The following is a 20,637-nucleotide window of genomic DNA, read 5'->3' on the forward strand; positions in this document are numbered from 1 at the left end:
AACGAATTCCAATTTCAGATTTAGATGAAAGAACTAGACTGTTCTAAAACTGATTGACAATATTACGAAATTTATGACAGATGAAGTTAGCTTTAATGTTAACCGAGCTATTTTCTACGACTGCACTGTCAAGCATGAAAAAAATGTGCCGTTTTTGACGATGAATCGTTTGTTCAAATAGATAATAAGAGTGTAAATAAAAAAAAAATTGTTTAATATTAATGATCGATTCCCTTCAATTTGGATGTTATTGTATATCGATTTATCATTTTGTTTAAGTCAACGTAAATTGGACACACAATTATAATTGAGTGAGTACATTCTTCATGCAACATTTCAAAGTTGGTTAATAATGAATGCTTTTATACTAATCAAGGAAAATTGATTTGTGAGAGCGAAATCGGTCGAGATGTTGTGGTACAAAGAAACAGATCACCCAGACGCATTGTACGTGGATGCGTTTGCTATGATGGCCGGTGACTGGTTGAAGGAAGTCTTTCCCCACTATAAGTATAATCGTTCATTTTGCGATTACTTTGTAGATTATATCCCAAGCAAGAATGAAGAAAAGTCAATAAAATTTCGTGAAGAGGGAAACGCGCTGTTCACACAATTGGATTGGTATGCGGCAATTTTTTCATTAATATGTTTCCGATTATTTTCCGATTACTTATCGATTATTTTAAATTTTATTCTTTTCTTTTGTGATTCTCCCCTTAGGTATGCGGCAATGGAAAAATACAACGAATCGCTATGCTATGCCCGTTATGATTCGAAAAACCTTGGTATGAATTACCACCAATTATTTAAAAAAAAAAAAGATTAAAAAACCAATTGTATTTTTATTTAGGACTTGCGTATGCCAATCGATCGGCGTGTTTTTATCAATTGGAAATGTACGAGGAATGTCTAGCCGATATTGAGATGGCCATAAAAAGTGGCTACCCAGAAAATTTTCATTGGAAATTGAAAAATCGAAAGATAGATTGCCAGAAAATGATGATAAAAGGCATCCAACGAGATGATTTTGGTACAAAGCTGAGTTTCGAATGCGATCCCATTTTCCCATGTATGGCAAATGTAATTCGGTTTGGTCGCGATGAAACGGGAACGTATGCGCTGTATGCAAATGAACACATTGACATCGGCAAAACGATTGTATTAGAAAAAGCTGTGTCAACTTATGTATGTGATCGTTTTGGTTTGCGATGTTTTGTATGTCTTAAAACACAGTGCAATTTACGTCCATGTCCAATGTGTACGGCGGCTATGTTTTGTTCCGACGAATGCTACGATTATTGGGGACATTTTTTTGAATGCCGTCACACATACTCGAAGGATAAAAAGTTGAACGGTACCGTTATGTTTCCCGATTATTTGTCGATTATTTTAAATTAATTCTTTTCTTTTGTGATTCTCCCCTTAGGTACCGTTATGTTTGAGGTTCGATTAATTATGCAAGTTGTCGCTATGTTTAAGAAGCCGTCTGAACTGATTGGATTCGTAGAGACAACTCTCAGAGAAGATCCAGAAGAGTTACCTGACCATTTAATGGACACCAAATCAATATATCGAGCATACCTTAAACAACCAATTCTTCCATCGTATCTTAATACACAAGAGTTCTTTATTTCGGCATTCGCCGCATTCAGTACGGTTTTAACATATGCACAATTCAAATCGTATCAAAAAGAAAAAAATCGACGATTTTTAATGCATTTAATCATGCACCATTGTTTAGTTTCACATCGGAATGCAGCTCGGAAAATAGTCAGTGGCGATAGTGAATTGTGCATGTCAACGTCACTCATGATGAAATATTTTAAACATTCATGTGCACCAAATGTATCGATGATTGACCTGAATGGGCATGCCGTTTTCTACACTCACCGACCAGTGAAAAGGGGTGAAAAATTGGAGATTTCAATTCTAAATATTTTAATGGAACCAACTTCAACACGACGACGCATGCTACTGGAAAATCCTGTCTATGGTGGCATCTGCAATTGTATTCGATGTCAAGGCTTAGGAAATAACATGCAAGATATTTTTGAAATAATAACGGATCGAAATTTCGGAGAATTATTTCAAGGTACAGTATTTCGTGATCGAAAACATTTAATGATGGTGATTGAGAGATGTGAAAGTTTTTTGACGAAAAACCAAAATCGCGCATTTTCTGAACCGATTGCACAACTCATCACATACTATACGGAACTTTGTAACATTCGAGCACTTGGACCAAAATTCTACATATAGAACTCAACTGAAGAAAATAAGACTGACAACCATTTCAAAATATAATGGGCGTACATAATTCAATTCAACAAATAATCATCGTGTGGAAATAATACCAATCTGACAATAATGCTGAAATCAACGTGTATCGAATAAATGTTTTTATATGCAATTTTTGTACTCTTGACACAAAAAATGTCACAATTTAAAGGAAATTAAAGGAAATATGTGCAAATAAAACTAAAATCCACAGTCTTTGAGTAATTGACAATTTTTCTGAAGACATCTTCCATATGAAGACAAGACTTACCTTTCCATTCTGAAAAATCCCTATCCCAAGTAAAACTCATAACAAATATTTATTTCAGTTGTCGCTTTATTGGCGTGTATTGTTTTTGTAATTTTCTTTCACAATTTGTCATTCAATTTGTCAACACATTTATTGCAGAAATTTAAAATTTAATGCATTTTTTCTTGTTTCGATTTGAGTTTTTCTTTAGAAAATAATTGAAGTAAATTTAATCTAGAAAATATTCGTTTCTTTTTCTCAAATTTGTTCGAATTTTTATTAATTAATAAAAAAAATTACATTCAAACAGATCACCGGCACACGGCAATCTTATTGATTTCATACAAATTCAAGGAATTCAAAGATTTTTTTTATTCGGGATACAATTTTCAAGTCATTTTTTTATATTTTCATTTCGGAAATATTTTTTTAGAATAAATTTCACCTCTTGATTTAAAAAAATTGCATTCATATCAATTTGAGGTAATATGGGAGAACACATATTCGTTTGTTAGCGCGAAAAAGTAACATTTTTTTTAGAATGTAGTTATCGATGTCATCTATCCCGTCGATCACGTCTTCCAACTCTACGATTAATAAGCGATTCTCTCCAAAAATATATCTTATTTGAATTCAATGAATTTGCTTGCAACAAATAGACGCTCGATCGCTCGATCTGTTGAATAAAAATTGTGATTTTTTCGTCATTTTCAAAACTAAATGTATATAATTATATTAAATATTGTATAATGAAATTAATGTATTATGATTTTCCTTCCGTATGGTTGTTTCTCCGCTTAAAATACATTTGTAAAATAGAGAGTGTACTAGATCGAACGGATCAAAAGGTTCGGCTTTCTCCGGGATAGGAAATATCAAATTGGACAAGGAACAAAATGGTCGAAATATAACAAATATAAATACTCTTTCATATTATTTTGTTTTCACACAGAAATTTGTTATTAAATTAATACAATAAAAAAAAAACAAATAGAAATTCATAAAAAAAAATAATTTCAAAACAAAAAAGTTTAAGGGATGGAATTATGAAAATGTCACATCAAAATGGTCATTAGTTGAAGGAGAGTTATAGATGAGTAGCGAGCGTGTGTGTGTGTGTAATCCAGTAAAAATATAGGTATATATTTTTTATCATATATATAACGTTTAATTCAAATACACATTAAGCTAATTACTTGTTTGTTTAATCATTTTAGTTGTTACGGTGTTTGTATGGGTGTTTGTGTGTGTGTGGGTAAAATGATGAGTTGATATTTTATTGCAATTACGACTGAAATATACTTCGACTTCAGTTTGTGTGGGCGTTTTCATTTATGATTTATCACTTAAAACATCTCATTTTTGGCTGAACGGCGATTTTAGTGCGTCGGAGAGAAATGATCAAGATTCAATTTAAAAGTAATACGGACCAGTGCCATAGCATCCATAGGATCTTTGTCACTCTATGTTTACGATACCTGTCCAGCCCTACAAATTTCATGGAATCTTTCGGATTTTGAATTCTTTGGATTTTTTAAAATTCTTTTTCACTTCATAAATTTGCGTACGTTTAAAATTTGTCGGAATTTCGATTGATTTTCTGTGCACTTTAGACATTTTTTTTTGGTTTTGAATATTTGAAAAGAATTTTCTGAACATTTTGTCACACTTGGAATTTTTGCTTGAAATGTAAAAAAATTAAATTAAAAACACTTCTTTGTATGTATTCTATGATATTTCGTGTTTCATATTTTTTTAAAGAAATTTTTAACATTTTTCAAATAACACATGCTTGGAAATCGTAATTAATGAAATTCGATTAATTTTAGAAATAATTCGGTACATTCTTTCAAATTGTAAGTAAATTTTTATAAAATTTTTAGCAGATAAGGATTGCGAGATATTTTTCATTTAGAATCAAAGTCGATAATTCTAAAATGTACATACTGGTAATGTAAATCCCTCAAGCAAATCGAATTTTTTTCTTGATCGCCAGAGTTGTATAAGCACCACGGAGTTGCGAGCACTTTTCTTGTGGATGCTGCTATTTCTTCCATTCACTTGAAAAATGATATGGAATCAGTGCAAGCACTTACTAGTACCCTCACGTCACCGGTGCCCATAACAGTTCTGGCGATCTCTTTATGTATTCTAACCAATTTCAGTAGATGTGCGGAAAAGTAAAAAAATATCTCTTCTAACAAAAAAAAAAATATTCTCTAAATGGATCTACGAATTAAATGTACATGATTTGAAAAAAAAATCTAATCACATAATTGAATATCCTCTTAAAAAACTGTTTGATGAATACAAAATCTCTAGCAAAATAAAAAAAAATGCAATTCGATGTAAAAAGCATTTTTGGATCACAAATTAAATTTGTTTTAAAAAGAGGTGGCGAATGATGTCATGGTGTTTGATCGATTGGTAAAAAATGAAATCCGTAAAATAGATCAGCGCTCCGATGAAATGAAACGGGAGTATGAATGATTTGCCATTTTGATCGTTTGCTTGATACGATTATGATTTTTTTAAAAGTGAATTGTTCTTCTGCTTGATGAGTGTAAATAAGTGAGTTTTGTGTGAGAAATGTTGTTGGTGTAATGCTGATGGTGACCATATAACATACATTTTAAGATTACGAATTAGCCTAAAAACGTGCACTGGAGCTAAATATACAGTTATATCTTTTGTTTTTGTTTTTTTTTCCTTCTCTCCTCGCATTCACTCAATTATTATTATTATTATTTTTCCTTTTGTTTTGTTTAATCACTTCTTGCTACTCCTACATCTCTCATATTGTTTTCACTTCATTTTTTTTTGCTAAACAGAAATTCCACTTAAAATTACTCAGACTTCTAACTGTTTTGACGATTGTTGAATAATAAATGGTTCGCTCCACATTCGCCGTAAATCCCCCTGTGGACAAAGAAATAGAACAACAAATTAGTTTCATTCAAAAATTGCTTGAATAATTTGTAATTATTCCCACCTTTAAATAAGCCATCGTTAGCAATGGTAATAGTGTAAACGGCACCAGGTACAATAATGCTGGTTGAGCGGCTTTAAATACTTCACTACTAACAGTTGCTGTTAGTAAGCCAAGAAAATATCTGCAAAGAAATGAAAACAACATTTTAGTAAACTCTTTAAACATTCTCTTGCTAATTTAGTGACTATTTTGGGCTCTGTAAGTCTCGAATTTTGGTTTTTTATTCGCATTGCATTGAAAATGATCGAAAATAAGTTTCCTGTGGTACGTGGTCTCCACAAAAATGGTCATAATTCAAAAAATGCCCATAATTTGTGTCAAAATACTAAGAAATAGCATTTTCTCACATTTTTATCGAAAGAATTGTTTTGTATAAAACTTACCCTAATAGTGAACAATGAAAATAGGTCAACTTTGAGCCGACCCCTTTGGGCACTGGTACGCCGACATCGGCCAGTGTGCCTTGTGATTTTTTGTATGCATCATATCGCAGTACGAAGCACAACAGTAAACCAGGCATTACAATATCACCCAAGCCCAGCATCGAAAAATGTCCACTGTTGTGTATGCTTGGAAACACCAGTTTTCCTATTAAATTACAAAGTCATTAGCCGTTTTTCTTACATATATCAAAAAATGTTAATCATTTTAAAAGAAAGGAACCTGGTAAATTTAATTTTGGTGTATCCTTGACATAAGCGCCTAAATTCAGCTTGCGTGCCACTATACCGACTGGATTTTCTGCGGGCCGTGTTGCTACTTTTACCATAACTGTAAAAAACAATTTATTCGATTAGATTTCATTGAAAAAGGTGAAGTTTTTAAACGAAATTGTTTACCATTTGTGCTAAAGATGTACGATGAGAAAAATACCCAAAACACATCATATAGCAGTAGTCCAGTCAGCAGTAGTGTCGATACTTTTAGGCTTGGTAAACGAACGAATGCAATGAATGCAACGCATAATCCCATTCCCATGGCTATAAAAAAGAGACACACAAAAAATCGATTAGTGATTTGTGGAAAACGTGATCCAACCGAAAAAATTGAATTTTGAGATAAAAAGAAACTTTGGTTTGCGATAGAGTGAAAATTAAATGGCAACGATAGGTATCAAAGGTAGATTTGATGAAAGGAGATTACTATGTATAGATGATACGGATTAATACATACCGTCCATGAGTAGCCAATGTCCGGTCAGTACCCAAATGCATACTATTGATACAGCCAATGAAAAGCTAAATAGTTCGGCAGCTGTAAATCGTCCACAAAATCCAAATGATATTCGATTACCATCGGAACATGGCCGTATGATATACTGACACATGGGAAGGAGTAAGAATGCTAGAGCTACGGTTGCAATGATTGCTGTGCAAACGGCAAATAACATTTGCATCGAATCAAAAAAGAAAAACATCACCAACAACGATACAGACGCACCAAGTGGAAGACAAAGAGCATGCATTGTGTCCAATGTGGCAAATTTATCTGTGAAACAACAACAACAACAAAAGTTATTCGGTTTATTCAATGTGTGCATTGCACTATTTGTGTTACATACTTTGTTCCTGCGGCACTGGTTCACCGGTTAGTAAATTATTTGTGCTGTCGTTTTGTCGCTTCTTTTCGCGTTCACGTTGCTCTTGTTCCATGTTTAAACTACGAAAACTGCCATAGACAATGAGTAGCATCGATATGAGACAGGTCGATACACGCGACGAATCCATTACGCTATAGGCCCACTGATATTCACGAAATTCGGTCGTTGTACCAGCACCACCAGCACCGTGCGACATTTCGTCGTCACGCACTCAGCGATAAACGACGGTTTTGCTTTGAGTATTTCGCCTCTCTCTCTCTCACTCTCCGTCAAATCTCCTTCTCGCACTCTTGCTAGGTGTTTGTTTATTTTGCTCTCTTATGTTTTTGTCTTGGGCTTTGTTAACTCATCCAAACTGTTGAATTCACAACTTATGGAGCCTGAAATAAATTCAATAAAAAAATTCAATTTTAAATAAACAGAAACGTGTTAATGAATACCGTCTAAATGAACGAATTGTTATAAATAAAGTGACAGTTTCAGATATTTAGTAAGTGCATTGCTTATTGCTCCATTTATCTTATCACAATCGGCTCAATTATGAAATACAGAAAAAAAAACGAAATAGAAATCAACACGAATATGTTCGGTAAATAATTGCACTTTATATAGTCATTTTCAAGTAGCGCTATGCTTGAAGTGCTATCTGACCCATTGCTGATAGATAATATAGAATATATTCACGAATGGTCTTATGTAACAACTGGCACCAGTCTTCTATGATCTTTTTTTTCGTATAGATAGTACTCCGTGAACAGAAATGGTGTGGACTTGTGTGGTGAATATCCAGCAGCAACTGAACAGTTAGCTTCTGGATTGGAATTTTCAGTTGCAAGTTTGCTTTTAAAAAGCACTTTATTTGAAATGTACGATTTATTCGCTTAAAATCACGTCATATTTTCAGTTAGTTTGAAGCGATTAATCGATTTATACTTCTTGCACACAACCATGTATTACTCATTTGAAATGACTTTCAATCAAATCCAGCACCAGCTCTAATTTTAAATTAATGTGTCAATATATGTTTGACCATGTATTAATTCCGTGCATTTTATGACTTTAAATGAGCACATTTTCTATTGCTCTCACTCTATCTCTCTTTCTATCTCGCTCTCTCTTTCTCTTTCCTCCTCTCCTTCCTTCTCCCATTGTCCTCCTTTCTCTGTCCTCTCTTCACTTTAAACAAAACTGCTCGGCATGGCGTGCAACTAAGAAGAACACCGATATCCACAAAAAGCGACATTCGAATGACACCAAAATCGTGTCTTCGTTCCAAGTGATTAAATTTTATTGTGCAATAACAATTATCACGATTTATCACGCTGACAAAACAATGGCAGTTATTAGTCGTTCTAGCAAAACGAAACAAAATAATATTGAACAACAAGAATTTTTGCGCATTCAATCGACATAAATTGATTTTAAATACGGCAAATTCTTGTTCACGCCATAATTAATGTGGCTAAACATTATTTAATCACATACTGTGTTAACGGAATCCACTAAAAATAGCCGCTTCACGAACAAAATCACTGTTTAAATACTGAAAAATAACAATTATGTTCGTCTGTCTATTTTTATAGGAAACTCTTTTTTTTGACACCGTTTTGAAATCAAGCGAAGCCAATGACCGATAGATTTGGTTATTCCTTTTCTTCCGGGAATGTATGAACTTATGTGTTTTTCTTTCTTTTCTCCGCCGATATACGAGAACGGCTTTTTTTTCTTCTATACCCCGGTTGCATTGAATGGGCTTCGAAGCAATGTGTTCATGTAAATATTGAGTGTGTCAGTTGGATATTACAACATAGGTGTTGCAACTCTGTAAAATATTTATGGATTTATTTGACCATTTGAAATGACTTGAGAAAATTTTATTTTTCAGAATCGAAAAAACAAACAACAACAACACGCAACATTGTATCCATATGCAATTTTATAACACCCATTTTTGGAACGGAACATATTGTATTACGGTTTTTTTTTGTTTCGTCGGAGTGGTTTTTTATGACCGCAACAAAGATTTGGCCGATGAAGAAGCGAGAGAGAGGAAGATATTTCTTTTTGCACGCATGAATGCACGAATTTTGATTACAAAAACAGAGCACGGAGATAGACGGAATGATTTAGAGGAAGAAACAGAGAAGGAGGGAGAAGGTAAGAGAGAAATAGACAGAGAGGGAAGGTGTGGTTGAGAAAGAGATATATAAAAGACGAATTACATGAAAAGACGCTCCAAGATATTGTGGCACTCGATTTCAATGCATGAATTAAACACTGAATTGAACCAGTTCTCTACTGTTGAAATGTGAATAGTTTGAGAAACAACAATTTCTATCGAATTTGAATGTTCAACACTTCAAATTGAGTTCAACAATGTTTCAATCTGTTTGGAATTTTAACTACTTTGTTTTCTAATTCTAAATTTTGGTGCAAATTTTCCAAAATCCAATTGAAAATCCGAAGAAAAAAAATCTAACTCAAACTGTGCGGTTCGACATTGATCGGTGTTCAATGAAAAAAACAGTTGTTGATCTAAATTCAAATCGGCACGCACAAAACTAAATTCATTGTCGTGAAAATCTATGAAATCAACAGCGTTGATTGAACACCAATGCCAAGTTAAGCATCAGTTACCCATAATCAGTAAATCTGTATCTCTGTCATACATTAAGTCAGATAATCTGCTATCTGTTTCCCAGAGTGAGAGAGAAAGAGAGAAAAACGGATAATAATAATAAATGAGTTTTTGTTTTTTTCCTAAAAAGGTTGCCTGTTTTAAAACGTTCGATGCCTCTGATTAAACATGTAATGAATAGAGGCGCTTGCAAAACTCATGGCTCATAAAAAACGCTGCTTGTGATCGATGCTGCACGCAACTTTAAAATAAACACACAAATTTTTGTTTTTTTGATTTCGGTACAAAGTAATATGTAAAATTTCCCCATTTGCAATGTCGTGATCGAATGCTTTTTTGAGCAAAACAAAACAACACACACCGATTCAATTAATTTCTTTTCTGCCGCCTTTTCAATTTATATTTGCATGGCGAATTGTATGACGGTTTTTTTGAAATACACGGTCCGTAAATAATAAATGAAATGAATAAATATAGAGAGACTAAGTCGTTGAAATGCAATAATGACAACAACGACGACAAAAACAACGAACAATGACAATATGCGGTGAGAAAAAGCCAAGTAAAGCATAATTGACTTGTACTGGTTTCGTGTCAAAATCCGTCCCTACCCTCTGGCCGAATCGATTATAATCGAGTTTCCTGCGCTCACCATCTCCCTTTCTATCTCTCCTTCTCTCTCTAACTTTCCCTCTTTCTCTGTCTCTCTCTCTCTTTCTTTTCGCAATTTGATTAGATTTTACCGTGTTGCGACCATTAACGCAGTCTCGCATTTTACGTGTGCAAGACGAAATGTTATAATATAAAATAAATCGAGTCGCCGATACTTTGTCAGCTAAATCGACAGATCCACTAAAATATGCCGGAGTTAAATCACCACGATTTCGATCTCACACTGTTTACATCGATCTATGTTGTTGGCAATCGCTTTTTATTCGAATCAAACTCAGTCCAAGCGTCTCAATATCTCCACTTCACTCAATCTCACTTGGGCCCGCCAATCTTTTTCTCAATCTTCGGTCGTTTCACTCTCACTTAACCCGCAGCCGGCTGCAGTCGATTTTTTGTTTTAGCTCGATGCGTAGCAGAATTTAATTAAAATGTTGCGGGGAGGAGGAGGTTGAAATTGCAAAGCAAAGTGCGAGCACAGCATGAGTTTATTACACAAATTCAATGTAGCTCACACTCAATAATAAATTCCCTTTCGCTGCTAGAGAAAAAAAAAACTAATAATAATCTGACTTTTATCTCCACACACGCTCTGTCTCTCGCATGCACAAAATCGAGAAAATGCATCGGCTGTCGTTGGTGATATTTTCGACTGGATTTATTTTGATTATTTATTTTTCGGGGCCATGAGAAATAGACGAGAAAATGCCGAGAGAAGAAAAAGAAAAGCAACGGTACACACGCACACAGTACACAGTTGGAGCATTCAGAGCAACAGTAGCAGCAAAAACAACAGCATCATATGATTTCTTTTTTTATGTGTTTGGTTCTGTTATGGAACCTAAATTTAAAGAAAATATACTCACCGACAACAACAATGACGCAAAAAAAAACAACAACAACACAAACAACAAGGTGTACAAAGGCAAGAGGCACGAATTGTTCGCGTAAAATATGAGAAAGCCAAGCGAGTAAAAAAAAAACAACTTATTGCTGAACAAAATACAATCGACTCAACACACAAACAATGTACACACACACTCGGTGTTTTAATATATATATTTTTTTCGGTGAATATTGCTAGAAGAAGCCGTGTGTATCAGCCAACCAGAACCACATTAGTTTTACTTTATTTCAACAGAAGAGCAACAAAAAAAATAACAACAACAACACACATCCAACACAGAGAGCGCACTGTATCTATCTCTATCTCTGTCTTGTCTTGTATTTAAACACAATTGGTACGTTTTCGTTTCTTATTATTTTCATCCATTGTTTAGCATTTACTTCTTTTGCTCTATGAATGTTTCAATTTATTTCTGATTTTTTTTCATCATTTTTTGTTCTCTCTATCTCTCACTTTCTTGCACCGTTTTACATATTATTTTTCTTCGTTCAAATTTTATGATTGCATTTTTGCCACTCGGTTGATGAATTCTTGGCTCATTTTTCTTTTTCTTTTTCTAAATAAATATTCACTTTGAATGACTCGATAGTGCACTTGTGTGTTGTGAAATTTGTGTGTGATTTCGTTCTCGCTCTCTTTTTTCGTTCACTTCACTTGCATCGATTTTTGACTGACACTCTCTCCCTCTTGCAAACACTCTGGAAGAAGTACAACCACAACGTTTGTGTGTCTTTTTTTTCCTCTCTTCAGCTCGATTTTTATATTATGATTTTATGTTGTCACCTCCATTTAATTTTTTATGGAATTTTTATTCAACTTAAATACATCATTCACTGTGTATTGCACGGAAAATAATCGAAATTCGATTGGAACTATAACTTTTTTTTTTATTCCATTGGCTCAAGTGTAGAGCATTTGTATATGTTTGACTGCTAGCTGCATTTGTTATGTAGCTTTCAATGTACACACTCACTTAAGCCAGTGTTCTCATCGATTTCATATTTTTCGACGTCGACGACGAGAGCGCCATATTTCGCACTAATTCGAACGTTTCGTTCGCATTCAACATACCCAACTCCACTTTACATTCGATGGCCTTCTATGTGTGTGCGCTCTGTTTGTACACTGCTGCTTCACAAACTATTAATGACAATCACACACACACATGTACACACGTTCATAGCATCGAACGCAAGCGACTAGTAACGTAGTTGTATGTTTGTTGCGTTGTGTATCTCGCAATCTCGATGTGCATTGGGTCGTCCCATCGGTCGCAATGCTATTGACTGATATGTCAATGTTTCACAACGCGCACAACGTACAAAACAATCTATAGATATTATATGCAAATATACAACGTTTTTTTGATACGGGTTATCGTTGATTTGACTTTTGTCACTTTTTGAAGGATTTTTTGTTTTATTTTCTGTTCAATCAAACTCGAGGAAATTTCATTGAACTCGGTACATATATGCAATTGGTTACCAACGCCTTAGTTTTGCACCACATTTCGATCTCAACTTCGCTTTTATTCAACAACATTTAACTACTTTTGCTTGGAATGTTTTCGTTGCGGTGAGTTTTTTTTTTTTTGAGATCGAGTCCGTTAAATTCTGGCATATACATTAGTCCCACTCATATACAATACACTTATTGTACACAATTTTTTTTTATTTCTATGGATCTGATCGGTGAATGAAAATTACGTAAATTTGTTATACATACACAATTGTCGAACGAACATAAATACACAAACATACACGTACAACTAATAAGAATTTTACAAACACGATGCGTTCGAGTGTGTATGCGTTTTGCAATGCATAAATGTCATATTTCAAAACACTACGATTCAATTGCATGGTTTTTTTGCAATCAGAAGTCATTTTTTAGGCGTTTAGTGTGTTTAAGAATTTTGACGAAGAAATGAGCCGATTTTTTCATAATCTCAAATAAAAGTATTTTTTCCGTTCGCGATAAAGAGAGAAAGAGATGATGTTTTGATGAGAACGAAATTGTCCGACGATTATTTGCGTCAATGATAAGAATTGCTGGTGTCTTGCACCAAATTAACATACTTTCTTCAACCAAATTGTAGTAAAATTCTGCTTTCTCTTCCTGTCGAAGTGAAAAATCGGGAACAAAAACGTATACTCACCTTTTGAACCAACAAGGACAATATGAAAGACATGCTCTCCCTTAAAAAATCATTCACCCAATTTGGTTTTCTCTGAAAAGTCTAAAAAAATACTCTAATCTGCATCGATTTCATGCGGAGAGAGAGTTTTAAATAGTAAAAACATTTGATAATTGTTGTTTGGACGAGAAGTTTTACCGAGAAAATGGGTACTTTTTGATGATTTTTTTGAAATTTCGCTATTTTGAAGAGAAAATCGGGTTTTTTTTTAAGAAAATATCTAATTCGGCTCATTCTGCACAAGATAAATATTTTTTTTACCAGAATTGTAGAAAAATCTCAGAATTAGAAAGAAATGTTGCGAAAAAGAATATACTATAGAAGAATGTGATTTTTTTAGGGAAAATCGAAATTTTTCGAAGCAAAATCGGGAATTTGGTCGATATCTGGCTATAAATTTGAAGAATTTACATTTTTTCAGATGAATGGAAGTGTTTTTTTAGCGATTTCCAAAGAAATATTTACAAAAAACCAACAAAGCAACCCGTTAACAAAACGAAAACTTTCCGTAAAATCTCGTTTGAGTCAAATAGGCGCCTTGTATGTTTTTGTTTTGCAAACAGTAGAGTATGCACCTGTTCACAATATTTAGTAAATAAAAGTGTTTCGCGTAGTTTGGCCACATGGAAAAAGTGGTATGGTTCAAGGCGCCACCGTTGTCGAACTGTCAAAATGAAAGTTAATGCGTTCGCGCGTAGTTATTGTGACACAAATACTCTCGCACATCGTATACATATAGAGAGCGACGCAAGCATTAATACACAAACGCACACACACACAGCCATCGAAGTCATAATGTATTGTATTAAATGTGATTCCATCTCTACCGTCGTCGTCCATATAGATCGTATAACATTTAGTTGTAATTACTTACTCTCTATATGTGCGCGTATTTGTTATATTATCTTCACATATTTTTTCTTCTCTCTAAATTCGTGACTGAAATTTTGTGCAGTGCAAATGTGAATTGGAGAAATAAAAACCAAAGTTTGTGTGTTTATCTATTGGAAAACTTGGTATTCTGATTATTCGAATCACACCCGACATAAAAACGACAAACAAAGCAAACATCAGAGAATAATCGTTTGTTATCTTTCGAGTGTGTGAAATTGTTTTGCAATTTGCTGATTGGATTTTAAACGTGCGATGGCCTTTACAAATTCAGTTGAAAACGCATTAATTATTGATTGATTTGACGTCATCATTCATTGTCGCATATTTTGATTCACTTATATAAAGTGCGTTTTAGTGCAGTCAAACCAGTTCACAAGTCAAACAGCAAAAACAACGAAAATCGAAGCAGCAGCAAAAAAAAGTGACTGGCAACAAGAGTAATTGCCAGTGTTGTCGCGACTTAGGATTCAATTACAACAATCATCTATGGAAATACATTGGTCGCAACCGATTTGACGTCCAAATTTAGAGTGAGTATAGGTATATTTTTGGATTTCGGTTGCTGCCGAAGCGATCATCATGTTCATTGAAATTCAACGCGCAACCCAATATCCCAAAACCACAACAATTTCAATTAGTCGATTTGCGCAATTTTTTCAATTGCACATTCGTCGCCTTCGCCGTCATCGTCGTTCTCAATTTGCATTTAGTTTTGGTTTGTGCGCGCGAGCGCTTGTTGATCTGACGAATTGTTTTAAATCGGGTCGACTCATAGAACTTCTTATTTTCGCTGTCAACACTCTGCTCTATTCATATTTCATATGTCGTCATTGTTTATTGTGTACTTGATAAGATTTTAGCCCGAATAAAAAACTAACATGGAATGTCGACGATGAATGTATATATGACGACGAAAAAAAAACAGCATAAAACAATAAATTTGATTGAATGGGCGCGCGCTCTTTCCACCCACCGCCAATATCTATATTCAACAGCATTTCATGTGTTCTATTTACAGTAAACAGAGATACACGGAATGAATGAAGATACCAATGAATAAGTGACAGAGAGAAACAGCGTAAGCTCGATGTATCGTTTTATCAACGTCATGTTTAGATTCACATATTAGTGAAATGTTCCGCCTTTACTTTTTCAAATAATAATAGCTGTAACCCGTATTTAAGTCAATACGTTCTAGTCGCCCCCATTTGAAGCGTGCACGATTACGTTTGTTTCAGATTATTCTACCTCTCTTTCTCACTCATCCGATTATTCACTTTGTATCTCTCGAATGTGCGTGATTTATTCAATCGATCACCAAAAAATCAAACGATTTGTTTACATTTAGATGGATTTTTTATGAGCGTGCATGGTCAGCATTAAATCTCAATATTGTGATTTCGTCAATTTAGCGTTTTATTTCCTCGAATTTGTCATGCATTTACTTTAATGTTTGTATATATGTTTATTTTAATTACAGAACGATGGCGACAGCCACATCAGAAACAAAACCCACCGAACCAGTAAATCAAATACAAAAAACCGCAGATAACATTTCGTTATGTTCGTCAGTGAGTGCGATATCTAGTTGTCCGGATCGTCATGGATTCTATGGTGGTTTTCAATTTAATGATAAACCAAAAGAGGTTTTATCACCGGCACAAATTGTCGCACGCGAAAAGAAATGGTTGCACATGATACAAAATTGGAAAGATTATATGGCGAAAAATTATAAAAAAGTTCGAGAACGATGTCGCAAAGGTACACATATTTATTTGGAAATGCTTCGAAAAGCAATTATTATTTAAAGCAAATTTTGGTTCTTTCTCAATTTTTTTCTTGATTTTTTTGGTTTTTTGTTAATTTTTTCATCTAAAAAAAACGAATGCTGAAATATTTTTTGAAAATCTTTTTTTTAACGAATGTTTTTCCGAAAATTCGAGAATTTTTGCGAGAAGATTTCCCGAATTTTCCATTTTTTGAAAAAAAAAAAAAAATCGGGAAATGTTCCGGCATTCGTAATTTTTTTCCCTCATATTTTCATATTATTTTTTTTAAATTAACAAAAAGCACGATTTAGTCGATTTAGGCGAAAAAAAATCAAAAAAAAAAAATCCTGAAAAAAATTGGATCGAAACTGAATGAAGTGAAAGGAGATTAGAATGAACAATTTCACTAAATCTGGTACTTATTTTGCAGGCATTCCCCAATCAGTAAGGCCGCGAGCATGGTTTTATCTATCTGGCGCTTATTTATTACACGAAAAAAATCCCGATCTATACGAACAATTGCTAAAAGAGCCGGGCAATGAGCACATCATGGATGACATCAAGAAAGACCAACACAGAACATTCCCCAACCATGAAATGTTTGTCGATGAAGAAAAACCGGGCCAAAAAGAGCTGTTCAATGTTCTTAAAGCATATTCTGTGCTCAATCCAAAAGTTGGCTACTGTCAAGCACAAGCACCTATCGCTGCTTTTCTTCTAATGCACATGCCTGCCGAACAGGCGTTCTGGTGTTTTGTCAGCGTTTGTGATAAGTGAGTATATATATATTCTTATCGCACGGATCGGTTCGTGTCCACTTTGGAATTTTTGAGATAAGAATTTTTCGAGAAAAAAAAGTTTAATCAAAACAGATCGTTTTTTTCTTCAATTTTTTTTTTAAAGTAGTAGTACTGTAGTATGTACCGAGTATCTTAGTAATCCGTTCTGTGTTTATTGCTTTAGGTATTTAGCTGACTATTTCACGCCTGGAATGGAAATGCTTCGACGAGATGCGAACATGTTGCATGCTTTACTGAAGAAGACGTCACCGGCTGTGCATCGTCACTTGGAGAAGCACAACGTTGAACCGTTCCTATATGTAAATCTCTTTACTTTTCTCCGCCAAGAGTTCTTGTATTCGAATTCTAAAATCCATTCTAATTATTTCCAGATGACCGATTGGTTTCTTTGCGCCATGACTCGAACGTTGCCATGGGATACATTGCTACGAATTTGGGATTGTTTTTTGTGCGAGGGCATAAAAGTTGTGTTCAAAGTGGCTCTGGTAATACTTGGAGCATGTTTGGGATCGGCAAAGGTGCGAAAATCCTGTAATGGAATGTGTGAAACGATAGCCGCGCTACGTTCACCACCAGCCAAGTACCTCACCGAAGATTTCATTATGCACCATATAATGCGACTCAATCTAACCGTTGAAGATTTTAAAATCGAACACGAACGACAAGCCACACTACATCGTAAAACGAAGAGCATGTAAAAAAGAAAATGACCTATTCTTTTGTACCACAAAAAACACACACACAATTTATTTATTCGATTTATATATATAGTATGTAGAACGACCTAAGTCACTGAATAAGCTGTTCAGTTGCTAAATATCGCGAATTATGATTGAGATTTGAACATTGAAATCCGAAACAGGTTTCGATAGGAAACTTCATGTGCAGAAGTTTCATTTAGAATTCGGATTGAAAAAACGATTTTTTGTTTGTTTCTTATCTGGCTATGATTTATAATATCAGTATTAATTTACTAACTCTATTCAAATAAGAGAATATTTAGCACAATTGATTTTTTTCCCATTTGATTCATTCCAATAATGATGTCAATTTTCAAATTCCAACACTTTTGTACGACGATTTAAATGTTGCACAAAATCCGTCCCGTTTTAAACCTTTTCTCTAACTTTCCACAGTAAAGTCCAGTAGATTAAGCTAAAGAAGAATAAAATACAAGAAAAATCAGCAACTGACATCGATGGCCTTAATTCGAACAATATATTTGATGAAATAGTTAAATCGGAGCACAACATTTTTTTAACCGGCGGAAATATGTGCAATTTGAATATTGTAGTCAATTTTTTAATCGAATTATTTTGTTTTCGAGGAGATTTTGCGCTTATCGCTAGAAAACTTGCAGAAAATGGTTGAAATTATTGAAGGATCAATTTTGAAATTGTGGAGTACGATTCGGATCGAGAAATTTAATGAAAAACAAATTAAATAAATTTAAAAAGGAAAAAAAATCGGAAATGATTTATGGTTTTTAATTTCCAAAATTTCAATTGGTTCAATTCGTGTTTTTTGTCTACATCAAAATCTGGAAATATTGACAAGATTTTTTTCCAATTATGTTACCCGTATTGTATTTGAATAGGCCCGAATTTGTGCATTATTTTCGAAAATAGTTTCTGAAATTAAAAAAAATAAGGTTTCTGAATAAATTCAACATTTTTGAAATCAATTTTTTGAGAACAAGCCCGTGAACTCCTGAAAATCGAATACAAGCAAAAATGTATTAACTGTAAAGCATATCAATCTAACATAGTCCAATTTATATACAGTTTTGATACGAATTCTGTAGAAAGTAAGTGACATTTGAACGAACAATAACAGCCATAGTTTGATACTGGCAGAATGGAATTTACCATATGAGTTTTTTGTCGGTCTAACAAATCGATGCAATACAAAAGGCCGGTTATCAAATAACTCTAGAAGTATAAGACATTTAGCGAATTTTTTGTTTGTTTTATTCATGCTTTCGGGCACTTATTTAAGCTAATAAAAAATTATGAACAAAATTCATTCGGTTTACATGAAACACTCTAGCGAATAAGTTAGTCATACTTGTAAATGTCTACACAGTTACTCAACACAATTCATGGTTTTGTATCATTTTTTTGCAAGCTAATAAAATAATCGAAATTATACTAATTTGCAATTTTTTTTTTTAGAATAAAAATTGAAATCGAAGGAGTTTTTTGTTCATTCAAAATTTCTTTCAGAACAAATTATGAGAGTGATATTGAAGCTGGATGGGTAAACAGGATTTGTTTTCGCAGGATTAATATTTTACCTTCATAGGAAAATCTCTTTTTCAGAAGTTTGGAAAACTTTTGAACATTTAATTCCTTTTTTTTTCAAAAATGTAGCAGTTACAAAAGTACAATTTATGGTTGTAGCATTGATTGTTTCTAATTCAAGAACGACAGAATCGATATTTGGATAAAAATTATTTTATTATCGATTGGATATTTCATTCGTTTTTTTATTAAGCACAGCTTTGTATAAAACTTGAATTTAGTGGTTAGAATCATTTCCACTGGATGCAATATTTCAACCAAATAACATAATCTCTGGCAATAAATCAGTTTGAGTATTAAGCAATCGATTAGACAAAACTAGAAACGTATTTAAATACATTACATGTTTACATTTGTAAGTTCTCTATCAATTTATCGAAATGGATAATGAAGATTTTATTAAATAATATGTTGGCTTATCAAAAAATCGAAATGGATAGCACCTTCATGTAATCAGGTACTTAATTTTGCCATCATGTAATCTATAATTATAGCTACTAATTATTATTATCAATTCAGATTAAATATGATGCTGACATCGATCGAAAGAAATTCCACCCGACGATTATGGAGAGTGGCTGGCTAAATCAACTTAAGTGGTGGTGCTGGCCAAGCCAAAAGAAGTGCTAAAAACAGGATTCAGACAAAATTAGTGGTGTGCCTGATCCAACATCGGGACAAGTTTCAAATACAGCAAATGAATTGAAGAATCAAGCTGGTCAAGCATCGATCGCAACTGGAAGCGGTAGCCTTCGCGGTAGCCAAGCTTCAAGTAGCACAGGAAAGATGATTCAAATTGTTTCTGGTGTCCCCAAAGCTACAGAACAACCTGGTTGCTATTCGTATCAAGCTCACCTGCCATCAAGCTTTAATGCCGGTTCGCAAGCTGTTGCATCGGCATCTGCCGGAAGCTGATCTGAATTCAGAGTCTAATCATTTTAATGTTTTAATTTACTCATGCTTTCATTCAATAAAACACGTTTGAATAATACAACTTTTTTATCACTTTATTTTAATTTTTCTTTCGATTTTTATAATTGCAGTTAATAAACTCGATTGCGACATTCACACGAAAGAGATTGCCAAACATCTAAAAAAACACAAAAAATTAACTTTCTTTATTCAGTGATAGAATTTGTTTTTGATGAAAATACAGTAAATATTTCAATTATTTGATTCAGAATATAAAAGAAATTGAATTTGGAAATGAAAATGGCACCATTTTGTTTATAATTCAAGATAATAATAAAGTAAAGGAAATAAAGAATAATAAAAGGAAAGAATATACTTAATTGTAGGGTGCTAGGCATTTCTTTTCTTGATTCATTCTAATAATTTCAA

The 20,637-nt window shown here is 33.7% G+C and overlaps 3 protein-coding genes across 3 annotated transcripts; 2 read left to right on the forward strand and 1 right to left on the reverse strand.

The window, feature by feature from the left end:
• Nucleotides 1-19: 19 nt before the first annotated feature.
• On the forward strand, nucleotides 20-2,464 carry LOC116346156. The gene is made up of 5 exons (XM_031776089.1): nucleotides 20-311; nucleotides 377-621; nucleotides 721-785; nucleotides 851-1,354; nucleotides 1,427-2,464. Exons 2-5 carry the CDS (start codon nucleotides 410-412, stop codon nucleotides 2,257-2,259), a joined length of 1,614 nt encoding a protein of 537 aa, XP_031631949.1. The 5' UTR covers nucleotides 20-311; nucleotides 377-409; the 3' UTR covers nucleotides 2,260-2,464.
• A 2,886-nt stretch (nucleotides 2,465-5,350) lies between these two features.
• Nucleotides 5,351-12,375, reverse strand: LOC116346134 (signal peptide peptidase-like 3). Its single transcript, XM_031776055.1, has 8 exons — nucleotides 11,293-12,375; nucleotides 7,081-7,499; nucleotides 6,693-7,007; nucleotides 6,359-6,499; nucleotides 6,183-6,290; nucleotides 5,903-6,107; nucleotides 5,520-5,640; nucleotides 5,351-5,446 (listed from the first exon to the last, which is right to left on the reverse strand). Exons 2-8 carry the CDS (start codon nucleotides 7,313-7,315, stop codon nucleotides 5,378-5,380), a joined length of 1,194 nt encoding a protein of 397 aa, XP_031631915.1. The 5' UTR covers nucleotides 7,316-7,499; nucleotides 11,293-12,375; the 3' UTR covers nucleotides 5,351-5,377.
• A 2,015-nt stretch (nucleotides 12,376-14,390) lies between these two features.
• LOC116346189 (TBC1 domain family member whacked) lies at nucleotides 14,391-19,147 on the forward strand. Its single transcript, XM_031776128.1, has 5 exons — nucleotides 14,391-14,954; nucleotides 15,905-16,185; nucleotides 16,624-16,966; nucleotides 17,157-17,292; nucleotides 17,365-19,147. Exons 2-5 carry the CDS (start codon nucleotides 15,909-15,911, stop codon nucleotides 17,689-17,691), a joined length of 1,083 nt encoding a protein of 360 aa, XP_031631988.1. The 5' UTR covers nucleotides 14,391-14,954; nucleotides 15,905-15,908; the 3' UTR covers nucleotides 17,692-19,147.
• Nucleotides 19,148-20,637: the final 1,490 nt, after the last annotated feature.

Source organism: Contarinia nasturtii, unplaced genomic scaffold, assembly GCF_009176525.2.
Source record: "Contarinia nasturtii isolate CC-2019 unplaced genomic scaffold, AAFC_CNas_1.1 Cnas_scaffold_1435, whole genome shotgun sequence".
NCBI classification, from domain to species: domain Eukaryota; kingdom Metazoa; phylum Arthropoda; class Insecta; order Diptera; family Cecidomyiidae; genus Contarinia; species Contarinia nasturtii.